Raw genomic sequence first — 25,017 nt, 5'->3', positions numbered from 1 at the left:
ATCCCTCAGAACTCATGCCAGTCCACTAACTGATGTCTGCCAGCCAAGATTTTCTTTGTCTTTCTTGTCCTCTTCTTCCATTTATCTTCCCTTTTATAATCAATTGAAGTATCTTATATTTTTCATTATGAAATAGGTGACCAAGATATGCAGTTTTCCTTCTTTTTATGGTATCTAAATGTTCACATTGTTTCTCCATTTGTTCCAGTACTTCCTGATTGGACGTTTTTACTGTCCATGGGATTTTTTACATTCATCTGTATAACCACAGATGAATGTTGAAGTTTTTTTATTGATGTTGTCTTCAAGGTACAATTTCTGCACCGTACAGCAGTACAGACCATACATAGCATTTAACCATAGTTCTTTGATCAAAGAAATGTGTGCGAAATGGGGTGAGGTGCAAAGTTTTGTGGCAAGATACCACCCTCACAAAACTGTAGCAAATGGCATCATAAACCATTTCAATGACAGTGCCATGTCTCACTTCAGAAACATTTTAAAATGCAGGCAAAAACAAATGTTTTTTCCAAGAAATAAGACAAGACAGTGTTTTGGTATCATCAACATTTACTAGATTATCCTCACCACCACTGGAATAAGAACATCTTTAAGATAGTGGTTATCGAAGATTTTGAGGCATAGATATAATTTGACTACTGTGAAGTTTGTCAAATGAAAAAGAGAAATGGCATGTACTCTCATCATGAAAACTTAAGGATAAGTTTTGAGGTTAGTGAGAGAAGATCATTAATATATAGGAAGAAGAATACGGTCAAAAGTACAGAACCCAGAGAAACTCAGCCATTGTGGAAAAACTTGAAGAGAGGAAACCATCTCATCAATCATAATATGCAGTGAATGACCAAATGGGAAAACTGAACCCATTTGTAATGAGTGGATGGCAAACTAGAAGATGTTAGTTTGGTAAATGGGCCTCTATACCAGACTCAATGAAATGTTCTGGAAATGACAAAAGCAACTGCACCAATTTCTCAAAAACTTTTCTTGTGTGGATTAAGTTTGGTTTGCTAGGAGACATGTTTTGCAGCAGGAGTGACAAAATCCATATCGGTGAGCTTTCAGGCACTGAAGAATTTGATGTCCTCCATTGTTTTTTAAATAATTGAAGTAAAGTCATTGAAATGATAGTTCAATGTCTGACTTTTACTTCTCTTTGAGATGGACTGAATATATGCATGCTTCCATAGTGTTAGGTAGATGTAACCTATATCATTTTGTACAGATGATAACAGGATAGTTCTGTAAAATCTCTCATGATGTGTTAATTTTTTAACTTATCAGGTTCGATTTTACAAAGGTTTCCATTCATATATTTTGTATGAATTTATGTAGTAATTGTACGAGTTCAATTTTACTGTAAAAGTGCACAAAAATAAGCTTTATTAAGTTGTATGTAAAACGAAGGAAAGAGGATTAGCAGAGATTATAACGATGACTGTGCATAAACAAACGTTCTCAAGATCTTGCAAACATAAAAATGTGCACTCACGATATAGTGTCTTGCACGGAGCCTGCTGATGTGACGTCAGTGTGCCTGCGGGTGATTCTGGCAACAATTACATGGTTACATAGAATTAAGAGGGCTGAGAGGGCTCTCAAGAATATAGTATAGAGGATTTAGAAGACTCTCACTGGTCACTCTATCACTCTCCTTCCTGAGTTTTGGAGGATTCTGGTGCCAGTCCCTTTCAGTGGATGGAGTTCTGGTCGTGAAGGCAAGGCCATATTTCAATGGAACTCCAGCCAGATTGCAACGACATGCTTGGAGTGTACAGCTATCCATGGGCATCGTGGAGGACATTGGCAGTTCATTTCCTGTTTCCGACAGAGAAATCTACCTAAATTTCCGGGCAGCTGCAAGAGTGAAGAATCACCGTATCATTCAGTCAACAGTCATATTCCAGGAAAAGGTTACAAGGTTAAGCAAACCTAACTGAAAAATTGTTCATGTTAACTGGACTCTATTTGTAAAGGCTACTGTAAGCAAGCATAAATTTTGTTAATGTTTTAAAAGCTTACTGTTGGAATTTATGTATGTAATGAAAGTGCTTACAGGAAATTGTTAATAACTAGTTAAGTAAACGAATAAATTTTGTATATAGAATGAATGGAGATTAGCTAAGTTAGCACATAAGGAATAACTGTATGTTAAATTTAGATGAGTTAACAATATAAAGGGTTAAGCAAGTGTTATATAAGAGAAAGTTAATTGTTTGTTACACTTAATGTGTATATGACTAGGTTGAGAAAGAGATTTTCAACCTCTTACATTGTGATTTGTAATTATTTGATCTTAGTTTCATACTAAGATCAAAATAAAATGTTTTGTTTGTATAACTATCTTGCCTGATCTATTGCTTTTTTGATTAAAAATCGCCATCACTAGCTATAAGAGATTGTATATGTTAAATTTAAGTGCCTCCGTAGCACATTTGGAAGAACGACGGTACATTGCGCCCTTCGATTGGAATAGGCCTACGTTCGATTCTCGTCGCAGGGAGGAATCTTTATCTGGACGATTTCAATCGAAGGTGAGTTAGCCGATCTCATACGGAGGTAGCAGGGTTTTTTTTTCCCGGAAACTCGGGTTTTTCATCCCGCATACAGATAAATCGGCCCTTCAGAACACACGCAACTTACAGACAAAAAATACTAGTTGTGGTGGAGGTGGGCAGTAGATGGCGTTGATGGAGATGATTCGTAGTAGAAGTTCGGTGTAGTGGTTGAGACAGTTGTAGGTGTCCTCCCGCGATGAGTCTTCCGACTCCTTGGAGGTGTCAGGAATAATAATAATAATAATAATAATTTTATCTTGTCTATGTTCCATACTCTCTCAAGCTATATATACAAATTAAAATGGCACAGTCATTAAACAAATAAATTTTTCTAATTGCATAGTTTGAGAGTTGGTCTGTTTATCATGGATAGACTAATAATAAAGGTCACTAGCAGTGGGAACATAAAGAAGATTATAAGGGATTAATAGAGAGGTCTATTTTAAGCAGATTATAGTAATGACTGAGTAAAGTAGAAGTAAGTAAGGTGCACGTGTAAAAGAATAACAAAGGTGTGGTTCATAATAGACGTAGAATATTAGAATGGTGCAGTCGGCATCAATTAACAATTAAATTATAAACCAATATTATATTTTAACAGTTCTATATCCTTAAGGTTCTTCTGATGTCTTTCTGGTGAAGGATCAGATGATTTGTTTGTCTATGCAAGAATCAGAAGAATAGATTATATAGTTGACACACTATATCAAATGCAATTAAAAGAAACTTACTGACCATAACAAACTAACAAAAAATCCCAAAGTCCCATAGGTGCAATGCAGTACCAAAGGAAATTCATAACAAACAATTCATGTCGGCCCCTAGGGGTTTGCTATAGTGAGAGGCAACTGTATTTCAGGTGGTAAGTATGATGTTACAATACAGGATGTTCCAATAGTACCATTTGTGTGTGTGTGTGTGTGTGAGAGAGAGAGAGAGATATGAAAATGTGTATTTGTGTGGGAGTAGTAATTTCCACTAGTAGCATTGTCAAGGGTCTAGAAGTCTTAAATTTAGTCTTTTCAGAGTCAGATTTTTTTTTTTTTTTTTTTAAAGAGATGTCATGGTGAGTAGTGTAAGTTGAGTGGAAAGCTGGGTTTATGTCTCAAGCTAAATGCTTAATTTTTATCTTTAACTACTTGGCCATGCTTGAAAAACCAGCTGTTTGGATAGTGGTCAAGCATAAAAATCTTATTACAGCAAGGATTATTTCTGTCATTTAGTTATAGTAGGTGTTTAGATCAGAAGAATCGAAACAGTTATTAGACTATGGAAAGGAGAAGCATATATCATAGGTGTTTTCATAGGTACTATCAAACTGACTACCATCATTCCTCCGCTTTCCTTTAAACAGTTACTGGCCAGTATCCATACACAGTTTAGATTCAAATTTATTGAACCAACTGCTTATCCACCTCTTTCATACCATTTTCCCTTAAGGACTGTGACCTGTAACTGTTCCAGAAACACATCAACAGACTCCATTCCTCTAATTACTTGCCAACACATGGCATGATCGTGTTATAGGTGTTACCGTCTTGTATTGGTGTGTAGCATTGATATTAAAAATAAATAAATAAATAGAAATTGTCTCAGGAGACAGAAATGTAATAGCTGATGATATTGGAGAGCTAACAAATAATAGCTCAGGAAATAAATCAGGTAAGCTTGATTGTATGTATGCTTGGAAATTGCAATGATAATGAATTAATAATAATAATAGTCAGATATAACAAAAGAGCATTGCAAAGGTTTCGTCTTCCATGATTGCTTCCAAGAGAATAAAAATGACATTAATTTCTCTTTATTCCATTCACACTCATGAAAGCAGTTTCACATTTTTGTATTTTTTTCATAGAATGTTTTTGTATATTTTATTCTGATGTGCACATGTGCATTTTATTTTATTTATTTATTTTATATTTTTATTTTTCAGTTTAATGTGTCCCACAGAATCAGACATTTGTCATTTGGGAGAAACATTCCTGGAAAAACAAATCCATTAGATGGGACTGAAAAACTTTCAGAACAGGGTAGGATTAATATGAGCTTAATATTGTTTATTTGATTTAATCCTGATAATTTTTCAGATCTCTTTGTGAAATCTGCTTTTCCTTTTACCCTCTGGAAAAAAGTAGTATAGGTAAGTAATATTAACTACTGTAGTGCTATTATTAAATTACTGAAATAATTATTTCAATAATAGCATTCATTATTAAAAGTAGTGTGTTATATGTTATTATTTATACGGGCACTCCATGGAGTCAAAAGACTCATCATACATCTTAAACTTATTTAATGTTGGGATGCTCACAACCACCTCTGACAATTCATTCCACTCATTCACCACTTGCCAAGTAAAGAGCCTAGTCTGCACACACCCATTACTAACCACGCTCTTAGACAACATCCAAGTGTGACCCCTTGTTTTACCCTTGCTCCCCGTGTATTGAAAAATTTCTTTTGTGCTAATCTTATAGAATCTCTTTAGTTACTTATAAGTTTCTATCATATCCCCTCTTCTCCACCTGTCAGATAAACTCTGCAACCCACACACACAAACACACGCACACACACACCTTCAATCTATCCTCATAGGGAACATTCCACAGACCTATCACCTTGGTCCCTCATCTCTGAATCATCTCCACTACCTCCTGATCTTTAGGAAATGCAGGTGACAAAATTTGCTCACAGTAGTCAACATGTGGCGAATCATAGGCTTATAAAGAGGGATAATAACCTCCCTATCTTTACTTGTCAATGTGTTCTTCAACATCCAGGTAATCCTGTGAGCTATTTTGCCCAACTCTTGCAATGTGTCCTCTGAATTTCCAATCTCTATCCGCCATCATCCACAAATCCCTAGCCTTATCAATGTCCTGTAATCTAGTACAATGCAAATGAGAAATATGCAATTGTACAACATTAAATTGACAACCATTGTCCTTTGCCCACACTGCCACTTTATTTGATCCTGAAAGATATTTATGTCACCTTTATCAATTATTGTGCCCTTCCCAGTTTTGCATCATCAGCAAAGAACTAAATATCCCCGTTCAAATCTTCTACTCTATCATTAATGTACAAATTAAAAACTAGTGCTCCTAGTACAGAGCCCTGGGCACTCCACCCTCATTTACTTCAGCCACCAAATTTCTCACATAATTCTTATAAAAAATGCTGCATTTTTTTTTAAAAAAATCTGTGCAGGGAATTTTTAAAAGACTGAAAAGGAAACACAACCCTTTAGCTCTGACATTCAACTGCAATTGGAGAAGTAATATGAAACTGGTGTTAACTTTTGTAGTACAAGATTTTAACACAATGAGGTGGGGGGTTACATTAATATCAAATGACTAGTTTGTCTATGTTATTCAGGTTCTTCCAATTTCTTTCATAGAAGAATAGGGATGGAATGAAGTAAGAAGTGGTAAAGAGGGAGGAACTTTGCCTTGGTCATAAATACAAGAATTGAAAGAGAAGAGCAGTGTCAGTGCCTTGTCTTTGGATGACAAGATTGACCTACTGTGTAGTGCCACCCAGATGTGAGAGCAGTGAAAACATGGATGAGCAAAAGTTGTACCCAATGATTTTTCCAAGGGACCAGAAGGTTCAAGTGCCATTTGAAACAGGAGACAAGTTTTTGTAGAATTTGCCCTTTCAGAATTGGATTTGCTGATAGCTTTTGTTGTAGCTGTTGTCATGTAATTCTGAGATGCTGGAGCTTTGGTCTCAAGTCACTCATGGTATGCCAAATTTTGCAATTCACCTGGCATTCATCCTACTCATGGAAAGATGCTTACTTTCAGCCCATTACAGAAGAAAAAAGATCATAAAGTTATCTAACAAACTACCATCCAGTTACTCTCACTTGTTTGTCTGAAAAAAAAAACAGGGAGAAGGTTATCAACAACCAACTTCTTCAACACCTGGAGATCCATCAGCTAATTATTGACCAGCATGAATTTCAAAACTCTCGATCCACAGCTGATCTTCTAGCCATTACCATCTACATTTGGACCCAACCCACTGAAAGGATCAGAGAAACTCGCATAGTTGATCTTTGACATTTCTAAGGCATATGATCAAGTCTGGCACAGAGACCTGCTCGTGTGCTTGCTTTTCCTCCCAAGGCACTGTTTCTTTCTGATCTGTACAACTAATAACACTGTATAATTTTGAAATCTCCACAACTATTGAATACTGCTCACAAATCTGAAATGGTGCACCAAAAGCCTAGGATTGCTTGTTGCTAGTCAGAAGAGAGCAATCCAAATTAATTGATAACTTCATTCACAGATCTACTCCATTCCATTTCTGCCTTATATACCAATTCTACAGATATTTTTGTGGACAATGCTCTGCTGAACTGGTCACCATCACCATCCCTCTCCTTCCCCCCCCCCCCAAAAAAAACTAAAAAACAAGAGCTGTTGCAAGTCAACACCCATTTACAGTTCAACTCTAAACCTACCAAACCAAGTTTTCTTCCTCCTATTTCCCTTACTCTGTCTTCCAAAAGACTACAATCTTCAGCTGTTTCAAAAAAATACTTCAGCAGATTCTGCCTTCTTAATCTCTTGCCCATACATGGCACTGATGTGTTACAGGCCTTGTGACCTTTTATGTGTGAATCAAATATTATTATTATTATGTGACCACTCCAGGGAGTCCAAAGACTCTTCGAGGGAGAATGTGCCAACAGCATCGAACGATTGATTTCCATCCAACAACTAACTGTGCTCAAACTTGCTTAACTTTTTGCATGAGCCATTAGTAGCAGAGGCTCTACCAATCGACCAACCTTTGCTGGCAAATATATTAAAAAAAGTTATTCTCATGTGTTCTCCAACCAGTTAACTGTTATTCAGAATGATGAACTTGGTTTTTTTTTTTTTTTTTTTTTTGAAAATTTCAGTGGGGAGAGGGTGAAGGAAGAATCAGAAGCCAAATTTTGGTCATTGACTAATACAAAGTTTACCTGAATTTAAAGCTGGATGGCATAGATACCTTAATATTGAATCCTTATATTTTCAGGGTAGAATCGATGAATAGATTCATTAATTAGATCTTGAAATATACAAATTTGGCCATCATAATGACTTGCAATGTATTAGGCAAGTAACATTAACATGGTCCCCATGGTTAGCTAAGTGATTTTGTGCTTTGCAACCACATACCTGGGAAAGGAGTGTCCTGGGTTCGATTCCCATCGCTGACTTGAGGAACTTAGGATCTTTCTCAGACATAGGCAAGTTAGCCAGTCTTTGGCCTGGACCACAGGGTTTTTCTCCTCGGTTTATCTGGAGGTTTTCCTCCTGCAAGCAGGCAAACCGGCCTTAAGAACATAACGCTTCTACAGACATTTGATACACTGGGAGGCATAGGGCAAACTCTCCTATCCTCATATAATGGTTGTGATTATAAGGAATAGAAATCCTTGACACCATAAAGATAAAAGAGGAAAAGATTAAGAAAGAAAGAAAAATTAACATGGAAGCACTTAAGCAAAAACTAATCAGGCAATGAAAAATTGATAACTTTTGTGGTACAGCCTAAATTTCTATCCCTTCTACATAAAAACAATCTGGTATGTACTCTCAAGCAGTGAATAGGATACTATGACAGTACTTGCAAGATACAGTTTACATTATTTGTCAACAATTTTCCTCCAAATTAGTCTATTACTTGTCAGAATTCCAATATTGTCATATATTTTATATTTCTGTTTTTTTATGGCATTTCTGACTGCATCAATCCACCTAGATCTGGATCATTTTACTGCATCAGACACCTATTTTGCTAACAGGTGTTTAGCAAAACACCTGATTAGCTCTGCTCACATATTCCTGAATGCTAACAGTGTTGAATTCTTTCCTAATAGCATTATTTTGAATATGATTCTACCATTGATGCTTTCTGTTCACTCTTCCATTTTTTTTTTTTTTTCTTCAGAACTCTCATATCTGTGGTCTCCAGTCTTTGATCAAGTGTTTTCATTTATGATCCAGTTCTCAGATCTATAAGTTAAAACTGGTTAGAACATTGTTTTGTATATGCTGGTTTAGTGTTTTGACTATTTTGACTAATTTCTCTCTCATTCCACATAAATTTGTTGCTTATTCTCTTGTCTATTTCTGTATTGAATTTGCCATCTTCACTGAAAACTGTGCCTAAATAGCTGAAATGTTTACTGTTCTATAGGTTCCCCATTGAGAATGCAGTTGAAGTTTTCCATAGCTGATTTTCATGACAAATTTATTACATCATTTATTCAGTTTAGTTAAAGAATCCTGGAGGCTTGCATAGAATTTATTTAGTAATACATCATTTGCATAAGCAGAGAGTTAAGTTTGATATCTCTGTTCCTGATATCAGATTTAATGCCACTTTCTTTCATAATATGATCCATACAGGATAATAAATAAGAGTGGATATTGTGTGTATCTTGTCTTACACCTGACTTTACATCAAACTGCCTTCCTGTACTTACATTTTAAATATATACCACGTGTTGCTCTGTATAATGTTTTCTGTTTACCTGATGTAATTGTAGCATTCTGAACCATTATTTTCACTTAGCTTCTTTTTATGCTTTTTCCAGATCTACAAAACTGAAGTACAGATCCTTGTTATATTTGCATGATTTCTCGGTCAATTTTCATAATGTGAAAATCTGATTCTGATAACCTGTTGGCTAGAACCTGGCATGTTCTTCAAGTTTCCCTTTTACAGTTTTTCTTAGCCTCTTCTCAAGTATGATTGTGTAAATCTTACCCATTCAGTTTTTCCCTTTTTAAAGATGTGAACTGTGAGATCTCAACTTCAATCATCCAGAAATGAATCTGCAAAATAGCTTCTGAATTCTGCATTGTAGCCACTGTGAAACTTTTATAACTCCATATTTGAGCATATCTGATTGATTATCATCTACTCCATCTGCCTTTTGCATTTTAGCTTTGTGATGCCCTTTTTCCACCTCAAGTATTGATATGTACTCTTGATTGCATTTCTCTTGAATATTTTCTACCACTGTTCTGTCACTTCTTGTGCTGTTTAACAATCTCTCAAAGTAATTACTCAAGATATCCAGAATAAGTTTAGTTTTAGTTTTCATTTCACTTTTATCATTTCTGATTGCTTTACTGTACTCTTTCCTCCAATTTTTAGTTTTTATCAATAGCTTCTAGAACATTTTGCTATGTTTCTGAGATTTATCTTCTATATTTTTACCAAAGTCTTTGCATGACTTTTGTTAAGCTAATTTTACACATAGCTCAACTCTCTTATTTATTTATTTTTTTTTTTTCGTATTCTCGAGGGCATTTCCTACCACACTTAATAACTTTCGATATCCTTTCTTCTTTTCCGGAACTGCTTGTTTAACTTCTTGCATCCACAGTGGAGTTCTGATTTTGCTTTCTTTGCAGACACTTCATCTACCTCCTTAACTGAATCAGTCAACATTTTCTTCAGAGTTTGTAATGTGACTCCAAGGTTTTATTTCTCTTGTTTTCACATTTTCTTGCATTTTTTCTTGAATAATATTTGAGTAGTTGAATTTACAATTCACCTGGAAACTGCTCAACTTCAAGTATTTTAAAAACTGTCTTACATACTTTTCTTTTCAGTATGATATTCATTTTTATCCTGCATAGTGATGATCACGTCCAGTTTCAAATCCTCTGTCTTCTCTTGTATCCTGAACCATTAGATGTGAATATATACTATCAATAATAATATAATCAATGGAGCTTTTCTTTTCTCTTGTGTCGTCTCTCCCTGTGAATTTGTGTACATTTTTAAGTTTGAACGTGGTATTAATGATGACTAGCCTGTGTCCTGAACAGAAATCATTAGCTTTGTCCTTTTCTCCAAATATTCCCAGTGGGACCACACAGGCACAAATAATTGTCTGTTTCCCCATTTTGAAATTTGCTCTTATAACTATTTGAAATTGTCTACCAATGTTTGGTGTTGAATGTTATCACTGCTTTTTCTTTGATTACTGTTACCCAGATTCTAGGAAATGAAGAATTATAGATAGCAATATAATGGTTTGGGATGAAGGAGAAATCACCTGCCATACTGGTTTAAATCTGTTGAATCATTAGGCTTTGAACAAGTAGGTATGGTGGAACTAAGATTTCAGATCTCTGTAGTTTGCTTTTGTGACTCATGCAGATATTCTCCTTCAGTTAAACACTGATATTTAATCCAGTCCAGCTTTCGTATTAGGTTTCATGTTGTGGAAATCAATGTTAAAAATATGTAGCATAATTCTTATGTTCTTAGATTCTGAGTGAATAGAATAGTGATATCTGCTTTTTTGCAGGATACTCTGTGGTTATTCGACTCAACAAGTTTCCAAACAGAAGCAGCTTTAATTCAGCAATATTTGAAAATGAAACAAATTATATTCATCACTAAGGATTGCAATACTCAAAACTTTGCTCTTAGTTGTCTTAATCTTCTGATCATGACTTTCACACAGAATTTCACATAAAAGAAAGTTTTCTCTCCATCTCCTGCAAAGTGACATGTGAAGATTTAAAAAACATTTTCTATCCTTTTTCAGTTAAAGTTGAGTTTCATCTATGAACTCCAAAAAAAAAATGAAATAAAATTCACTTTGGAATTAGGAAGTGAAGGATGGTACAACATGACAACATTTCATGTCGGCTGGGGCATCGTCCGGTTAAACAAGGGCCCCGTTATTTTTGCCAGGGAACCTGGGCAAACAGCAAAAAGTCAGCTACTGGAACAAATCTGAAAACACACCCCAACTCAACATCACAGAGTTAAAGATCGGTATTATCAACATAAGAAGCCTGAATGGCAAAGAAATGGAGGTATCTGAATAATTAGATAAGTACCAGATCGACATAATAGGGGTAACTGAAACAAAAAAGACAAAATCTGGTGAGCTCTTTCTGAGCAATAAATACAAAATGTTATATTCAGGCAATGACAATCAAGGAAAAGAAGGAGTATCCATAGTATTCAACTAAATATGACACTAATCTTCTTGAATGGCAGGCAGTCTCAAGTAGAGTACTGTGGGCAAATATGAGAATAGGAACTGGACAATGAGACTTATTTGTGCCTATGGTCTCACAGAAAATTCTACTAAGGTAGAAGTAGAGGAAATTTTTGGGGATTTAGAGAAAGCAACTGGCACAATGAAAAAGAAAAAGTTGGTCCTTGTTGGGGATCTAAAGAGCAGAGAAGGAAATGATTGTCAAACATACAAAAATATTTTGGGAAAATTTGGAGAAAAGAGCAAAGCTAATAATAATGGCAAATACCTGTTGGATTTCTGCTCAGGACATGGACTGGTAATTACTAACACCATGTTCCATCATAAAAATGTGCACAAATTCACATGGAGAGAAGAGGCATGGAATAAGAAAAGTCTCATTGACTATGTTATTGTTGATAGTGATGGTTTCTCCCTGGCACAGGAAACCAGAGTGACAGAGGATTTGAAATTGGAAGTGATCACTATTTAGTCTTGAGCAGGATAAAAGTGAATTTCATAGTGAAAAGAATTACATGTAAGAAAGTTTTAAAGCGAATTAAATTTGAGCTGCTCTCATATGTGACCTATAGACTGAAATACACAAAGATTATTGAAGAAAAATTGAAAGGGTTAGAGAACAGAAACCAAACCTTGGAGATTCAGTGGCAAGCCTTGAAGAAAACCCTATTGATTCATCCAGAGAGACATGTGGTGAGGTTGTCTGGATAGAACAAGGATAGAAAAATCAGAACTCCATGGTGGACACAAGAAGTTAAAGAAGCAGTGAAAGAAAAGAAGGAAGCATATCAAAAGTTCCTTGCAAATAAGTCAGCATGTGCACTTAGAGAATACAGAGACAAATGTAAGAAAGCTAAACACTGTGTAAAACTAGCTAAACAAAAGTCATGGGAGGACTTTGGCAAGAATATAGAAAATGAATATCAAGAAGGTGGCAAAATATTCTGGAGATTGTTGAAGAAGCTTAGAAATGGAAGAAAGAGTGCTGTAAAAGGAGTTAGAAAAGATAAAGGTGACATGAAAATGGGAGAAAAAGATATCCTTGAAGTATGGAGTAATTACTTCGAAAAATTGATAAATCAAACAAGCAGTGGTAAAAACACTCAACAGGCATACAGTCAGGAATACATATCCATACTTGAAGTAGAAAAAGCCATCAAAGGCTTGAAATGTGGAAAGGAAGCAGGAGTAGATGATATTCGACCTGGAATGCTGAAGTATGGTGGTATAAAAGTCTTACAGTGGCTGCACTGCATAGTTCAGAGGGACGAATTCCTGATGATTGCAGTAGAGTTCTCATTGTACCCATATATAAAAAGGGAAATAAAACTGAATGTGAGGATTACAGAGGTATTTCCCTACTGAGTGTTCCTGGTAAGATTTATGCAAGCATACTTGAGAAACGGTAGAGAAGAATTGTGGAAGAAAAGCCTGGTGAAGAACAAGCCGGATTCAGGCCAAATAGAGGCTGTCAGAATCATATCTTCAATTTACGACAAATAGTTGAAAAATCATGGGAATACAACAAAGATCTGTATTTAAGTTTTGTCAATCTGGAAAAGACATGACAAGGTGCCAGGGAGAAGCTATGCAATACGCAACAGTTATATGGTGTCAATGGGGCATTATATCAAGCAATACTTAGTCTTTATTTCGACTGCAAGTCTGCAGGATACTTAGTCTGCAAGATTCCCTGACTAAATTGAATAACTGTTGTAATAAATATTGTATGAAGGTCAGCAATAAAAAGACAAAGACAATATAAATAGGCAGAATCATTGAAAATATCAACTGCATTGTGAATGGAGAACCTGTGGAACAAGTAAAACATTTCAGCTACTTCGGCATGATTTTTAGTGAAGATGGTAAATTAAATATGGAAATAGACAACAGAATCAAGCTGGTATGGTAGGAAGTCAGTTGAATAAATTCATATGGAATAAGAGAGAGAAATTAGTTGGAACACTAAATTAGCTGTATACAATATAGTGTTCAAACCAGTTTTAAGTTATGGATCTGAGAGCTGGGTTAGAAGTAAAAAAATTGACCAAAGACTAGAGCCTGCAGATATGAGAGTCCTGAGAAAGATTAGAGGCGTGAACAGATGTCATCAATGGCAATATCATATTAAAAATGAGGATATTAGGAAAGAACTTGACATTGTCAGCATCCAGGAATGCGTTAGCAGAGCTAATCTCAGGTGGTATGGTCACTTAAACTGAATGGGCGAGGAAAGTTTAGCAAAACAAGTATTCTCTGCCAGGTTGGCAGGAAAACGACCTAGAGGAAGATATAGGTGGATTGATACAGTACAAAGTGCCTTAGACGATAGAAATATGAGATCTGATAATGTTGGTGTCTTGACAAGTAACAGACTGATTTATAGGAAAATGTAGATAGGAAGTTAGTAATGATGTAAATTTTTCATGTAGTACTATCATATCCTGTACACCTCTTGAGGGTACATAGCAAGAATTTGATGATGATGATGGAAAACTACCTTTCCTAGATGTTTTAATTTCCAAAAAAAGCTGAAGGAGGTTTCTCTCTTTCACTCACACACACACACACACAAAGCATATACCATAAATCCACTCATACTGGTCATTACCTACACTCATCCTGATAGCACCATATATCACAAAAACTAGGTATTATACATACACTTAAAAAAAAAAGATTCTCTACTCCTGCTCCACTACAAAATCCTGACATTCTCTACAGAACTTCTGTTTCCTTCTTTTATATTGGTAGAATTTCACTCAAAATTGCTAGTCTCCTCAAATCTGATGATAAGAGTGGCCTTTAAGCTCATTTTAACTACATGATGTTTACTTTGTTCGCCTAAGACCACAACCCTTTTTACAAACATCCTGGAGTTTTGGAGTTTATAATATTCCATGTTCTTGCATCCTTTCTTATATTGGGCAGACATTTAGAAGTTTGGAAATTATACAGAAAGAGCATATTGGAGACATTAATAACAACTGAGAAGATAGCGTGGGCCTAGGTTTTCATTTCATCATGTCATGGATGTGATAAGAGTTGTATGCCTTACATAGAAGACAACTTTGCTGCATGTATCATAAAGGAATCTACTATGATCATCCATTCACAAGGCACACTCAATAAGAATTAAGGGTTGAACTTGTGTGATATTTTGAAATTGTTCATTAGATCTTGCTGCGTATCAGTCTTCAGTGTTTCAGCCTACTATCTTGCACCTGTGCCAGCTCCCACACTTCACGTGGTTTTGGTTTTTGTTTCAACTTATATTGTAACATTTCCTACATGTTCTGTATTTTAGTAATTATATAGTTCATGTTAGCATTCTTATTGCATTTTTGTTTGTCCTAACCCAGAAGAGGTCAGAAGTATCTGTAACAAAACTAATCAGTTTTCATTTTTATATTATTACAGCCAAATAAACCCATGTATTTTTCTTTATAAGGCATATTATTGTATTAAGTTCCATTATATCTTTGTTTATAAGACATGTAATATCAAGAAACTTACAGAAGTTCATATCATAGATTTTATACTATCAAATGGTGCAGCTATCTCTGCATTTAACATTTTCTGATTAAGAGAAAGATAGATCTAAAGCAATCATTTGGGGTGAGAGGGGAAGTGTTATCACAACAACTGAACTTAGAGCCATTTTTAGATTATGTACTGCTGACTTAGATTTTATTTTGTCTAGTGATGCTACTAAAAATGGGCCAATTGAAATCAAAAATAAGATAACAGATTTTAGTGAAGATTCTGAATACCAAATTACAATTAAATTTCATTATGCCAGAGAATTATTGCTGTTAAACTGGTCAGAGTAATCAAATCAAGATGAGTGGACATTTTATTGCACATATAATTTTTATTTAATTCTGTCCAGTCAGAGCAGAGTTATGGCTGCTAATAATTTCAAAAGATTTTGCAAACTTTTGCACATTTAATTGGATTGATTGAATTGAAAACTGAGATCAATCCATCAAATTTTTGTAAGGATTCCAAATATTAAATTTTAGTAAAATCCATCTAGCCAGAGCCAAAAAATAATTTACATACAGATGAATGAACAAAATTAATCTAATTGCATTTTGTGAAGCATACTTTAAAAGAGCCTAGAAAGCAGGCATAACTTTCTGACATATATTTTTCTATTTATCTCTGGTTCCTATATCTTCTACAAATAAAGCTCTAATGGAACCTAATTAATACACCAACTATAGACAATTTATGGACTCAAGGATAGTTTTATTAACACATTGACTGCTGACTATGAGATAATTTGTAGTTAACTCAAAACTAGGGAGTTAATTATGAATTATCTCATATTTGTTGTCTTTTGACAAATATTAGATTTGTTATTGATAATTTATAGTTGTCAAACTATAAGATAATTTGTAGCTAATGCAGGTATTTCAAATGGTGGAAACTCTGTTTGAAAGCTAGATGTACATTATAGTAATATTGAAGTAATAGCAAACTTGAACTAAATGTTTACAAGTTAATAAATGAGAGAAGTAAGAACAGACCTGTAAAATAAATACGAAAATTGCAACACTGGAGTTTTTCAAAGCTTGCATGTTTATTTTACTTGCTCAATTTTTCTTAGACTGATGTGAGAAGGTATAATATGGCTCATTAGAAGCAAGCAGTACCAAGGTGCACTAACATCAACATGCAGTTACTATAAGTCACTTATCTTTTTATAGGTTTAAAATAATTTTTCTTCAAGAGCCAATATACTTCCATCTACTAGATGGAAGTATATGCCATCTACGAGATAACTCACCTTGAGTTATCTCGTAGATGGCATATATGAAAGAATTATTTATTTAAATTCTAGTTTCTTTACCAAAACAAAAAAAAGTTTGTAGTCCTAGTGACAAAGTAAAAAAAATCTAACAGCAGTTATATATATTTTTTGAAAGGAAAAATACTAATAACCTATTGGCTCTATCAGCAAGTTGACAAATTAGGCCAGTGGCAATCAATGTGTAATGCAATAATACCAATGCAACCTTGCCAAAGGTTATGTTCTTATGTATACACTACCAGAACCTTTGTTTTTTTTAAAACTGTTGTGTTTTTAAAGCAAAAGTCCATTTCTTTATTGGCAGCCATTTTGATGAATATTTTATCCACATTGATATAAAGCTAATAGACAAATTGAAGCACTTCTGGGCACATTGTTATATATGATATCATTTAAAAAGAAAAAACAACAAATAAATTGTCATCTGTTAAGATCTCCCAAAGTAAGCACATGCACTTTTTACATAGGGGTGACTGAAACAAAAAAGACCAAAACTGGTGAGATCTTTCTGAGCAATAAATACAAAATGTTATATTCAGGCAATGACAATCAAGGAAAAGAAGGAGTAGCCATAGTATTCAACACAAAATACAAGGCTAATCTTCTTGAATGGCAGTCAGTCTCAAGTAGAGTAATGTGGGCAAATATGAGAATGGGGAACTGGACAATGAGACTTATTTGTGCCTATGGTCCCACAGAAGGTTCTAGTTCTACTAAGGTAGAAGTGGAGGAATTTTTTGATGCTTTAGAAAAAGCAACTGACACAATGAAAAAGGAAAAGTTGGTCCTTGTTGGGGATCTAAATAGTAGAGTAGGAAATGATTGTGAGACATACAAAAATATTTTGGGAAAATTTGGAGAAAAGAGCAAAGCTAATAATAATGGCAAATATCTGTTGGATTTCTGCTCAGGACATGGACTGGTTATTACTAACACCATGTTCCAACATAAAAATCTGCACAAATTCACATGGAGAGAAGAGGCTAGGAATAAGAAAAGTCTCATTGACTATGTTATTGTTGATAGTGATGTTTTCTCCCTGGTGCAGGACACCAGAGTGTACAGAGGATTTGAAATTGGAAGTGATCACTATTTAGTCTTGAGCAGGATAAAATTGAATTTCATATTGAAAAGAATAACATGTAAGAAAGTTTTAAAGCGAATAAAAGTTGAGCAGCTCTCAGATGTGAACTGTAGACTAAAATACAGAAATATTATTGAAAAGAAAATGAAAGAGTTTGAGAACAGGAATCAAACCTTGGAGATTCAGTGGCAAACTCTGAAGGAAACATTGATTGATTCTGCCAGAGAGGCATGTGGTGAGGTTGTGTGCAAGGATAAAAAAATCAGAACTCCCTGGTGGACACAGGAAGTTAAAGAGGCAGTGAAGGAAAAGAAGAAAGCATATCAAAAGTTCCTGGCAAATAAGGCAGCTGTTACTCTTACAGAATACAGAGACAAATGTAAGAAAGCTAAACAGTGTGTAAAACTAGCTAAACAAAAGTCATGGGAGGACTTTGGCAAGAATATAGAAAATAAATATCAAGAAGGTGGCAAAATATTCTGGAGGTTGTTGAAGAAGCTTAGGAATGGAGGAAAGAGTGCTGTAAAAGGAATTAGAGATGATAAAGGTGAAATGAAAACAGGAGAAAAAGATATCCTTGAAGTATGGAGTAATTACTTTGAAAAACTGCTAAATGAAACAAGCAGTGATGACAGCACAGTGATAAAAAACACTGACCAGGCATGCAGTCAGGAATACATATCCATACTTGAAGTAGAAAAAGCCATCAAAGGCTTGAAATGTGGAAAGGCAGCAGGAGTAGATGATATTCGACCAGAAATGCTGAAGTATGGTGGTATAAGAGTCTTACAGTGGCTGCACTGCATAGTTCAGAAAGCCTGGACAGAGGGACGAATTCCCAATGATTGGAGTAGAGTTCTCATAGTACCCATATATAAAAAGGGAAATAAAACTGAATGTGAGAATTACAGAGGTATTTCCCTACTGAGTGTTCCTGGCAAGATCTATGCAAGTATACTTGAGAAACGGTTGAGAAGAATTGTGGAAGAAAAGCTTGGTGAAGAACAAGCTGGATTCAGGCCAAATAGAGGCTGTCAGGATCAGATCTTCACTTTACAACAAATAGTCGAGAAAGCATGGGAATATAACAAAGATCTGTATTTAAGTTTTGTCGATTTGGAAAAGGCATATGACAAGGTGCCAAGAGAGAAGCTATTCAATACGCTGCAGTTATATGGTGTCAATGGGGCATTATATCAAGCAATACTTAGTCTTTATTTGAGTTGTGATTCAGCAGTTAGAACTGAAGGAAGTACAGGAAGATGGTTTAATGTTAAATCTGGTGTGAGACAAGGATGTACATTATCCCCCCTGTTATTCATTATCTATATGGATCACATTATGAAGGAATGTGGTATTAAACCTGACATCAAAATTGGAGATGTTAATGTCAGCTCTTTGCTTTATGCAGATGATGTTATACTTCTAAATAAATCCGCTACAAGTCTGCAAGATTCTCTGACTAAATTGAATAGCTGTTGTAATACATATGGTATGAAGGTCAGCAATAAAAAGTCAAAGACAATGAAAATAGGCAGAATCATTGAAAATGTCAACTGTGTTGTGAATGGAGAACCTGTGGAACAAGTAAAACATTTCAGCTACTTAGGCACAATTTTTACTGAAGATGGTAAACTAAATATAGAAATAGACAACAGAATCAGCAAAGCTGGTATGGTGGGAAGTCAATTGAATAAATTCATATGGAATAAGAAAGAAATTAGTCGGAACACTAAATTAGCTGTATACAAGACAGTGTTCAAACCAATTTTAACTTATGGATCTGAGAGCTGGGTCAGAAGTAAAACACTTGACCAAAGACTAGAGACCGCAGATATGAGAGTCCTGAGAAAGATTAGAGGCGTGAACAGATGGCATCAATGGCAATATCATATTAAAAATGAGGATATTAGGAAAGAACTTGACATTGTCAGCATCCAGGAATGCGTTAGCAGAGCTAATCTCAGATGGTATGGTCACTTAAATAGAATGGGAGAGGAAAGATTAGCAAAACAAGTGTTCTCTGCCAGGTTGGCAGGAAAACGACCCAGAGGAAGACCAAGATATAGGTGGATTGATACGGTACAAAGTGCCTTAGACGATAGAAATATAAGATCTGATAATGTTGGAGTCTTGACAAGTAACAGACTGATTTGGAGGAAAATTGTAGATAGGAAGTTAGTAATGATGTAATTTTTTCATGTAGTACTGTCATATCCTGTACACCCCTTGAGGGTACATGGCAGGAATTTGATGATGATGATGATGATGACTTTTTACTTAAGCGAACAGCCAAAGGAAGTATATTATTATTATTATTATTATTATTATTATTATATGTAACACCTCCATGGACTCATTGCAGGAGGGCACTTCACTCTACTCTGCTACACATATCTCACCATCGCCCTTGCTGCTTATTTCTCCAAATGCACACAATGACACTACAACTACTTTCAATGCCATCTGCTGTCCATCACCAACACCAGTATTTTTTGTCTGTAAATTGCTTGTGTTTTTATTGCCAATATGCCTGTGTGTAGGATGAAAAACCTGAGTTTCCAGGAGAAAAACATCTTACTGAACTGCCAAAAGTTATTCTGATATATGTTAACAAAATTAAGAAAGGCACTTTAGTATCTTAACCTTCCATACATATCAGTTTAAATTAAATTTTATTTTTCCTCTGAGATGCAGTTTTTCATGTTCTGTTTTCAGATAAGGAACACTTTAATTGACAGTTTCTATAAACATTGATTTTACTGTGGTGTAATACTTTTTTTTTTTTTTTTTGTAGGAGGAATGATGTTCCAGTATTATGTAAAAATTGTTCCCACAATGTTCGAACATGCAGATGGAAGTGTAAGTTACCACGTTACCTTCTTTCATGATATTCAATTTCTCCTAATTTTTTTTAGGACTTTCCCAGTCTGAAGGTGGAGGGATGTAATTAAAAAAAAAAAGATAGAGAGAGCAATACAGAGTAATCACATTCCAAATAGGATCATGAATATCACCATTTATTTCTTTGTTTATTGGTAATAAACAAATGTATCCTCAAAAGTTGAATACTGTGACATTTCAACCAAATGAATGGTTCTTTACTAATGTTACTCCTTCGGTAAGGTTGGTTCCTTTTTTTTTGTCTCATTAAGCACTCAAACTGCATCTCACCTCTTTATCTTTCTGTGTCTCTTGCCATTTTTGCTTCAAACACCTGTTTTGCTAATCTTTCACTTCTCTCATTCTGTTTAAGTGAATGTGTACATTTTGCAAAATGCATAGCACCTGTTAAATTTGTTTTGTTATTTGTCCATATGATATATAATTCTTCTTAACCACCACATGGATTTAGGTGTTTATTCAACTTCAAGTCATTTCAGTTTTTGTTTGATTTGTTTCAATTGGACCAATTTTAATGCAAAATGATACAGCCATTAAAATTATGTTATGAATAGCATCATATAAATAAACTACGGTATTCCTTATCTGATTTGATTTAATTTGATTTTTTTTTTTTTTTTGGAATTTTTTGAATTTTGATTGGAATTTTTGTTGTTGTTGTTGTTTTTCCTACAGAATAATACAGGGAAAAAAAAGGCTTCTACAATATGCTCTATTTTTTTTCCCTCCAAGTCACAAAGCTTTTTATACAAACCCTCCTTATCCTCTCAAAATGAAAGTTTCATGAACTTTGCACTAGAGTAGTTGTAGGAGAAACCCAAGCCAGATATCCAAGTTGGTATCCTCTCCTGGGAAATGCTGAATATATTCCTTATCTGATTTGATTTAATTTGATTTTTTTGTTGTTGTTGTTGTTTTTGCTACAGAATAATACAGGGAAAAAAAATCTCCTACGATATGCTGTATTTTTTTTTCTTCAAGTCACAAAGCTTGTTATGCAAACCCTTCTTATCCTCTCAAAATGAAAGTTTCATGAACTTTGCACTAGAGTAGAGTCAACAAATATTATTACAATCTGAATCCAAGCAATAGTTAGAGAATTGATTTTGAATTGAATGAAATTGTATCAAATGCAAAAAAAATGGACTTATCTTGTACATCAACAGACACATCTAGTCCTGGAGGTGTTGGGGCTATTGTCAATAGAAGGATTTATAATAGATCACATTCATCTCCAAATCTCTGATAAAATAGCAGTCTTAAATTTAAATTCATTTTAGTAAAGTAATTTCATCTGTGCCCCCACCAGTACTTTATGAAAAACTTCAAGAATACTTTCTGCTTGTTGTTTTAAGGATACTTGCGACATAAGACTGAATGATATAATCACGTAATCACAAGAATAACAAACATTCATGCCTATTGTGAGATTAGTAAATAATACCAGTGTATTGATCTTCACAGATCAATACACTGGTATTAAACACATTATGCAGGCACACTTCAGTAACAAAGATGGAACAGGAGAGATACAGGAAGATCTCAAGTCCTATAATTATGCCATCTATTGGCTTTGGTTGGATGTTCTTGACTGTTGGGCTGATTGTCTGCCAATGAGGATTTTCCATATGAGAGGCAGTTTGATACAACCATATTTGTTTAGGTTGGTATAGTTGGTAAGAGCTGCAGCAGATAGGAAGTAATAATTGGATATTTTTAGTGATTATCTAGTCTATGTTGTTAATTTCCTTAAACAACACAATGCTGGAGAATCAATGTATAAGCCTAAACACCAGAATTAGTCTATTACTTATCAGCACTCCAATATTGTCATACCTAATATTTGGTCTTCTAGGACACTTCAGACTAAATCTATGCACATTGATCTTGATCTCCCTCTTAGTATTTTTTTCTGCCATCTTAGCATCAAATACCTGCTTTGCTAATTTTTCCTTTCCCATTTTCTGAGTAAATGACCAATATCACCTTAAATTAGCTCTGCTCACACATTCTTGAATGCTGACAATCTCAAGTTCCTTCCTGATATCTTCATTTTTAATAATATTTTTCTATTGGTGCCATCTGTTCACTCTCTTGGGTTCTTCCAGTCTTTGATAGTGTTTTATTTCTAAGTGCTAAGATCCATAAGTTAAAATTTGTTTGAGTGCTGATTTGTATACAACTAGCTTACTGTTTTAATAAGTTCTAACTCCATATAAATTTATTCAGCGGGCTCCCCACCATACCAGTTTTACTTATTCTGTTGTCTATTTTCATATTTAATTTACCATCTTCTATAAAAACTGTGTCTAAATAGCTTAAATATTTTATTTAAGTTAAGGGATATTACATCCCATATTGTTTCTTAGCCGAATAAGAAACTCAAAGAGTTTCATGTCGAATATATAGAAACTATATAAAGTTCGGCGATTCCAAGCATAAGTAAATACCTGGATAGTGCAGCAACTAACCCTTAAGGTAGTGCGAGCTGAGGCAACTCATAGCAAAGGTGGAGCAAGCTCCAATCACTATTCTTGATATTTACCAATAATGTGAACTTAGCTCCTAGGAGCTGTATTACTGTTCTACATTATGAGAGAAGGTCACTACCCAGACCGGTTTCAACCTTTATTGGGGTTTCATCAGTGAGTAGGTAGACCTAGTTAACAATACCAAGTTCGTAGCGAACAGAACTTGCATCCCTTTTATGAGAATTGCCAAGGGGTGTCCTAATAAATTACTAAATATATGAAGAGCCAAAGGCTTCAATTCAGCGACATAACTTATTTAAGTTAAGGGATATTGCATCCCATATTGTTTCTTAGCCGAATAAGAAACATTGTTTCTTCACACTTCATCACACTTCACTTATGTGCAATCGTATTGCTACGTCTGTCCTTCGTAGAATCTATGGGTTATAAAAAAATGTAAATATAATAATGTATTGATTACTAGTTTAAATTTGTGACCATTAACAACTGTGCAACTATTCAAATGCATTCATTACCAACAAGCGATTACTCACCATAAGATGTACTGGTTTATAAGACAAATTTGGCTTACAGGATGCATACTAATTTTCAGATAAATTTTAGGCACAAAAAGTGCATACTATAAGGAGTAATGTTGAGTACATTCAGGAAGATTTAAATAGACTTTTAGCTTGGGTGGATAAGTGGAGATAAGTTTTAATGTTCATCATCATCATCACATTCCTGATATATACCCTCAAGGGGTGTACAGGATATGATAACACTACATGAAAAATTTACATCATTACCAACTTCCCTATCTACAATTTTTCTATAAATCAGTCTATTACCTGTGAAGACTTCAATATTATCAAGTCTTATACTTCTGTCTTCTAAGGCACTTCTTACTGTATCAATCCACGTATATCTTGGTCTTCCTCTGGGTCTTTTTCTTGCCAACCTGGCAAAGAATACTTGTTTTGCTAATCTTTCCTCTCCCATTCTGTTTAAGTGACCATACCACCTGAGATTAGCTCTGCTAATGCATTCCTGGATGCTGACAATGTCAAGTTCTTTCCTAATACCCTCATTTTTAATATGATATTGCTATTGATGCCATCTGTTCATGCCCATAATCTTTCTCAGAACTCTCATATCTGCGGTCTCTAGTCTTTGGTCAAGTATTTTACTTCTAACTCAGCTCTCGGATCCATAAGTTAAAACTGGTTTGAACACTGGCTTGCATACAGCTAATTTAGTGTTTTGGCTAATTTCTCTCTTATTCCATATAAATTTATTCATTTGACTTCCTACCATACCAACTTTATTGATTCTGTTGTCTATTTCCATATTTAATTTACCATCTTCAGTAAAAGTGCCTAAGTAGCTGAAATGTTTTACTTGTTCTATAAGTTCTCCATTCAAAATTCAGTTGATATTTTCAATGCTTCTGCCTATTTTCATTGTCTTTGTCTTTTTAATGCTGACATTCATGCCATATCTATTACAACAGTTATTCAGTTTAGTCAGGGAATCTTGCAGACTTTTAGCGGATTTATTTAGAGGTATAACATCATCTGCATAAAGCATAGAGCTGAGATTAACATCTCCAATTTTGATATCAGATTTAATACCACTTTCCTTCATAATGTGATCCATATCGATAATGAATGACAGAGGGGATAATGTGCATCCTTGTCTGACACCAGATGTAATATTAAAGCACCTTCCTGCACTTCCTTCATTTCTAACTGCTGACTTACAACTCAAATAAAGACTAAGTATTGCTTGATATAAAGACCCATTGACACCATATAACTGTAGCGTATTGAATAGCTTCTCCCTGGCACCTTGTCATGTCTTTTCCAGATTGACAAAACTTAAATACAGATCTTTGTTATATTCCCATGATTTTTCAACTATTTGTCATAAATTGAAGATCTGATTCTGACAGTTCTATTTGGCCTAAATCCAGCTTGTTCTTCACCAAGCTTTTCTTGCACAATTCTACTCTACTGTTTCTCAAGTATACTTTCATAAATCTTACCAGGAACACTCAGTAGGGAAATACCTCTGTAATGCTCACATTCAGTTTTATTTCCCTTTTTATATATGGG

General features: G+C 34.7%; 1 protein-coding gene across 2 annotated transcripts in view; it reads left to right on the top strand.

Annotated features, from left to right (window-relative positions):
- LOC150099419 (endoplasmic reticulum-Golgi intermediate compartment protein 3-like) overlaps window positions 1-25,017 on the top strand; it is a 179,384-nt gene that overhangs the window by 111,930 nt on the left and 42,437 nt on the right. For both annotated transcript variants that reach the window (XM_090403787.1, XM_090403786.1), the window contains exons 9-10: window positions 4,516-4,612; window positions 20,323-20,387. In XM_090403787.1, the coding sequence (XP_090259913.1) occupies window positions 4,516-4,612; window positions 20,323-20,387 (162 nt within the window). The remainder of the gene's footprint in view (window positions 1-4,515; window positions 4,613-20,322; window positions 20,388-25,017) is intronic.

This window comes from Typopeltis vanoorti, chromosome 14, assembly GCF_054136105.1.
Source record: "Typopeltis vanoorti isolate ZY-2024b chromosome 14, IOZ_Tvanoo_1.0, whole genome shotgun sequence".
In the NCBI taxonomy this organism is placed as follows: domain Eukaryota; kingdom Metazoa; phylum Arthropoda; class Arachnida; order Uropygi; family Thelyphonidae; genus Typopeltis; species Typopeltis vanoorti.
This window is presented reverse-complemented; position numbering and strand designations above follow the sequence as displayed.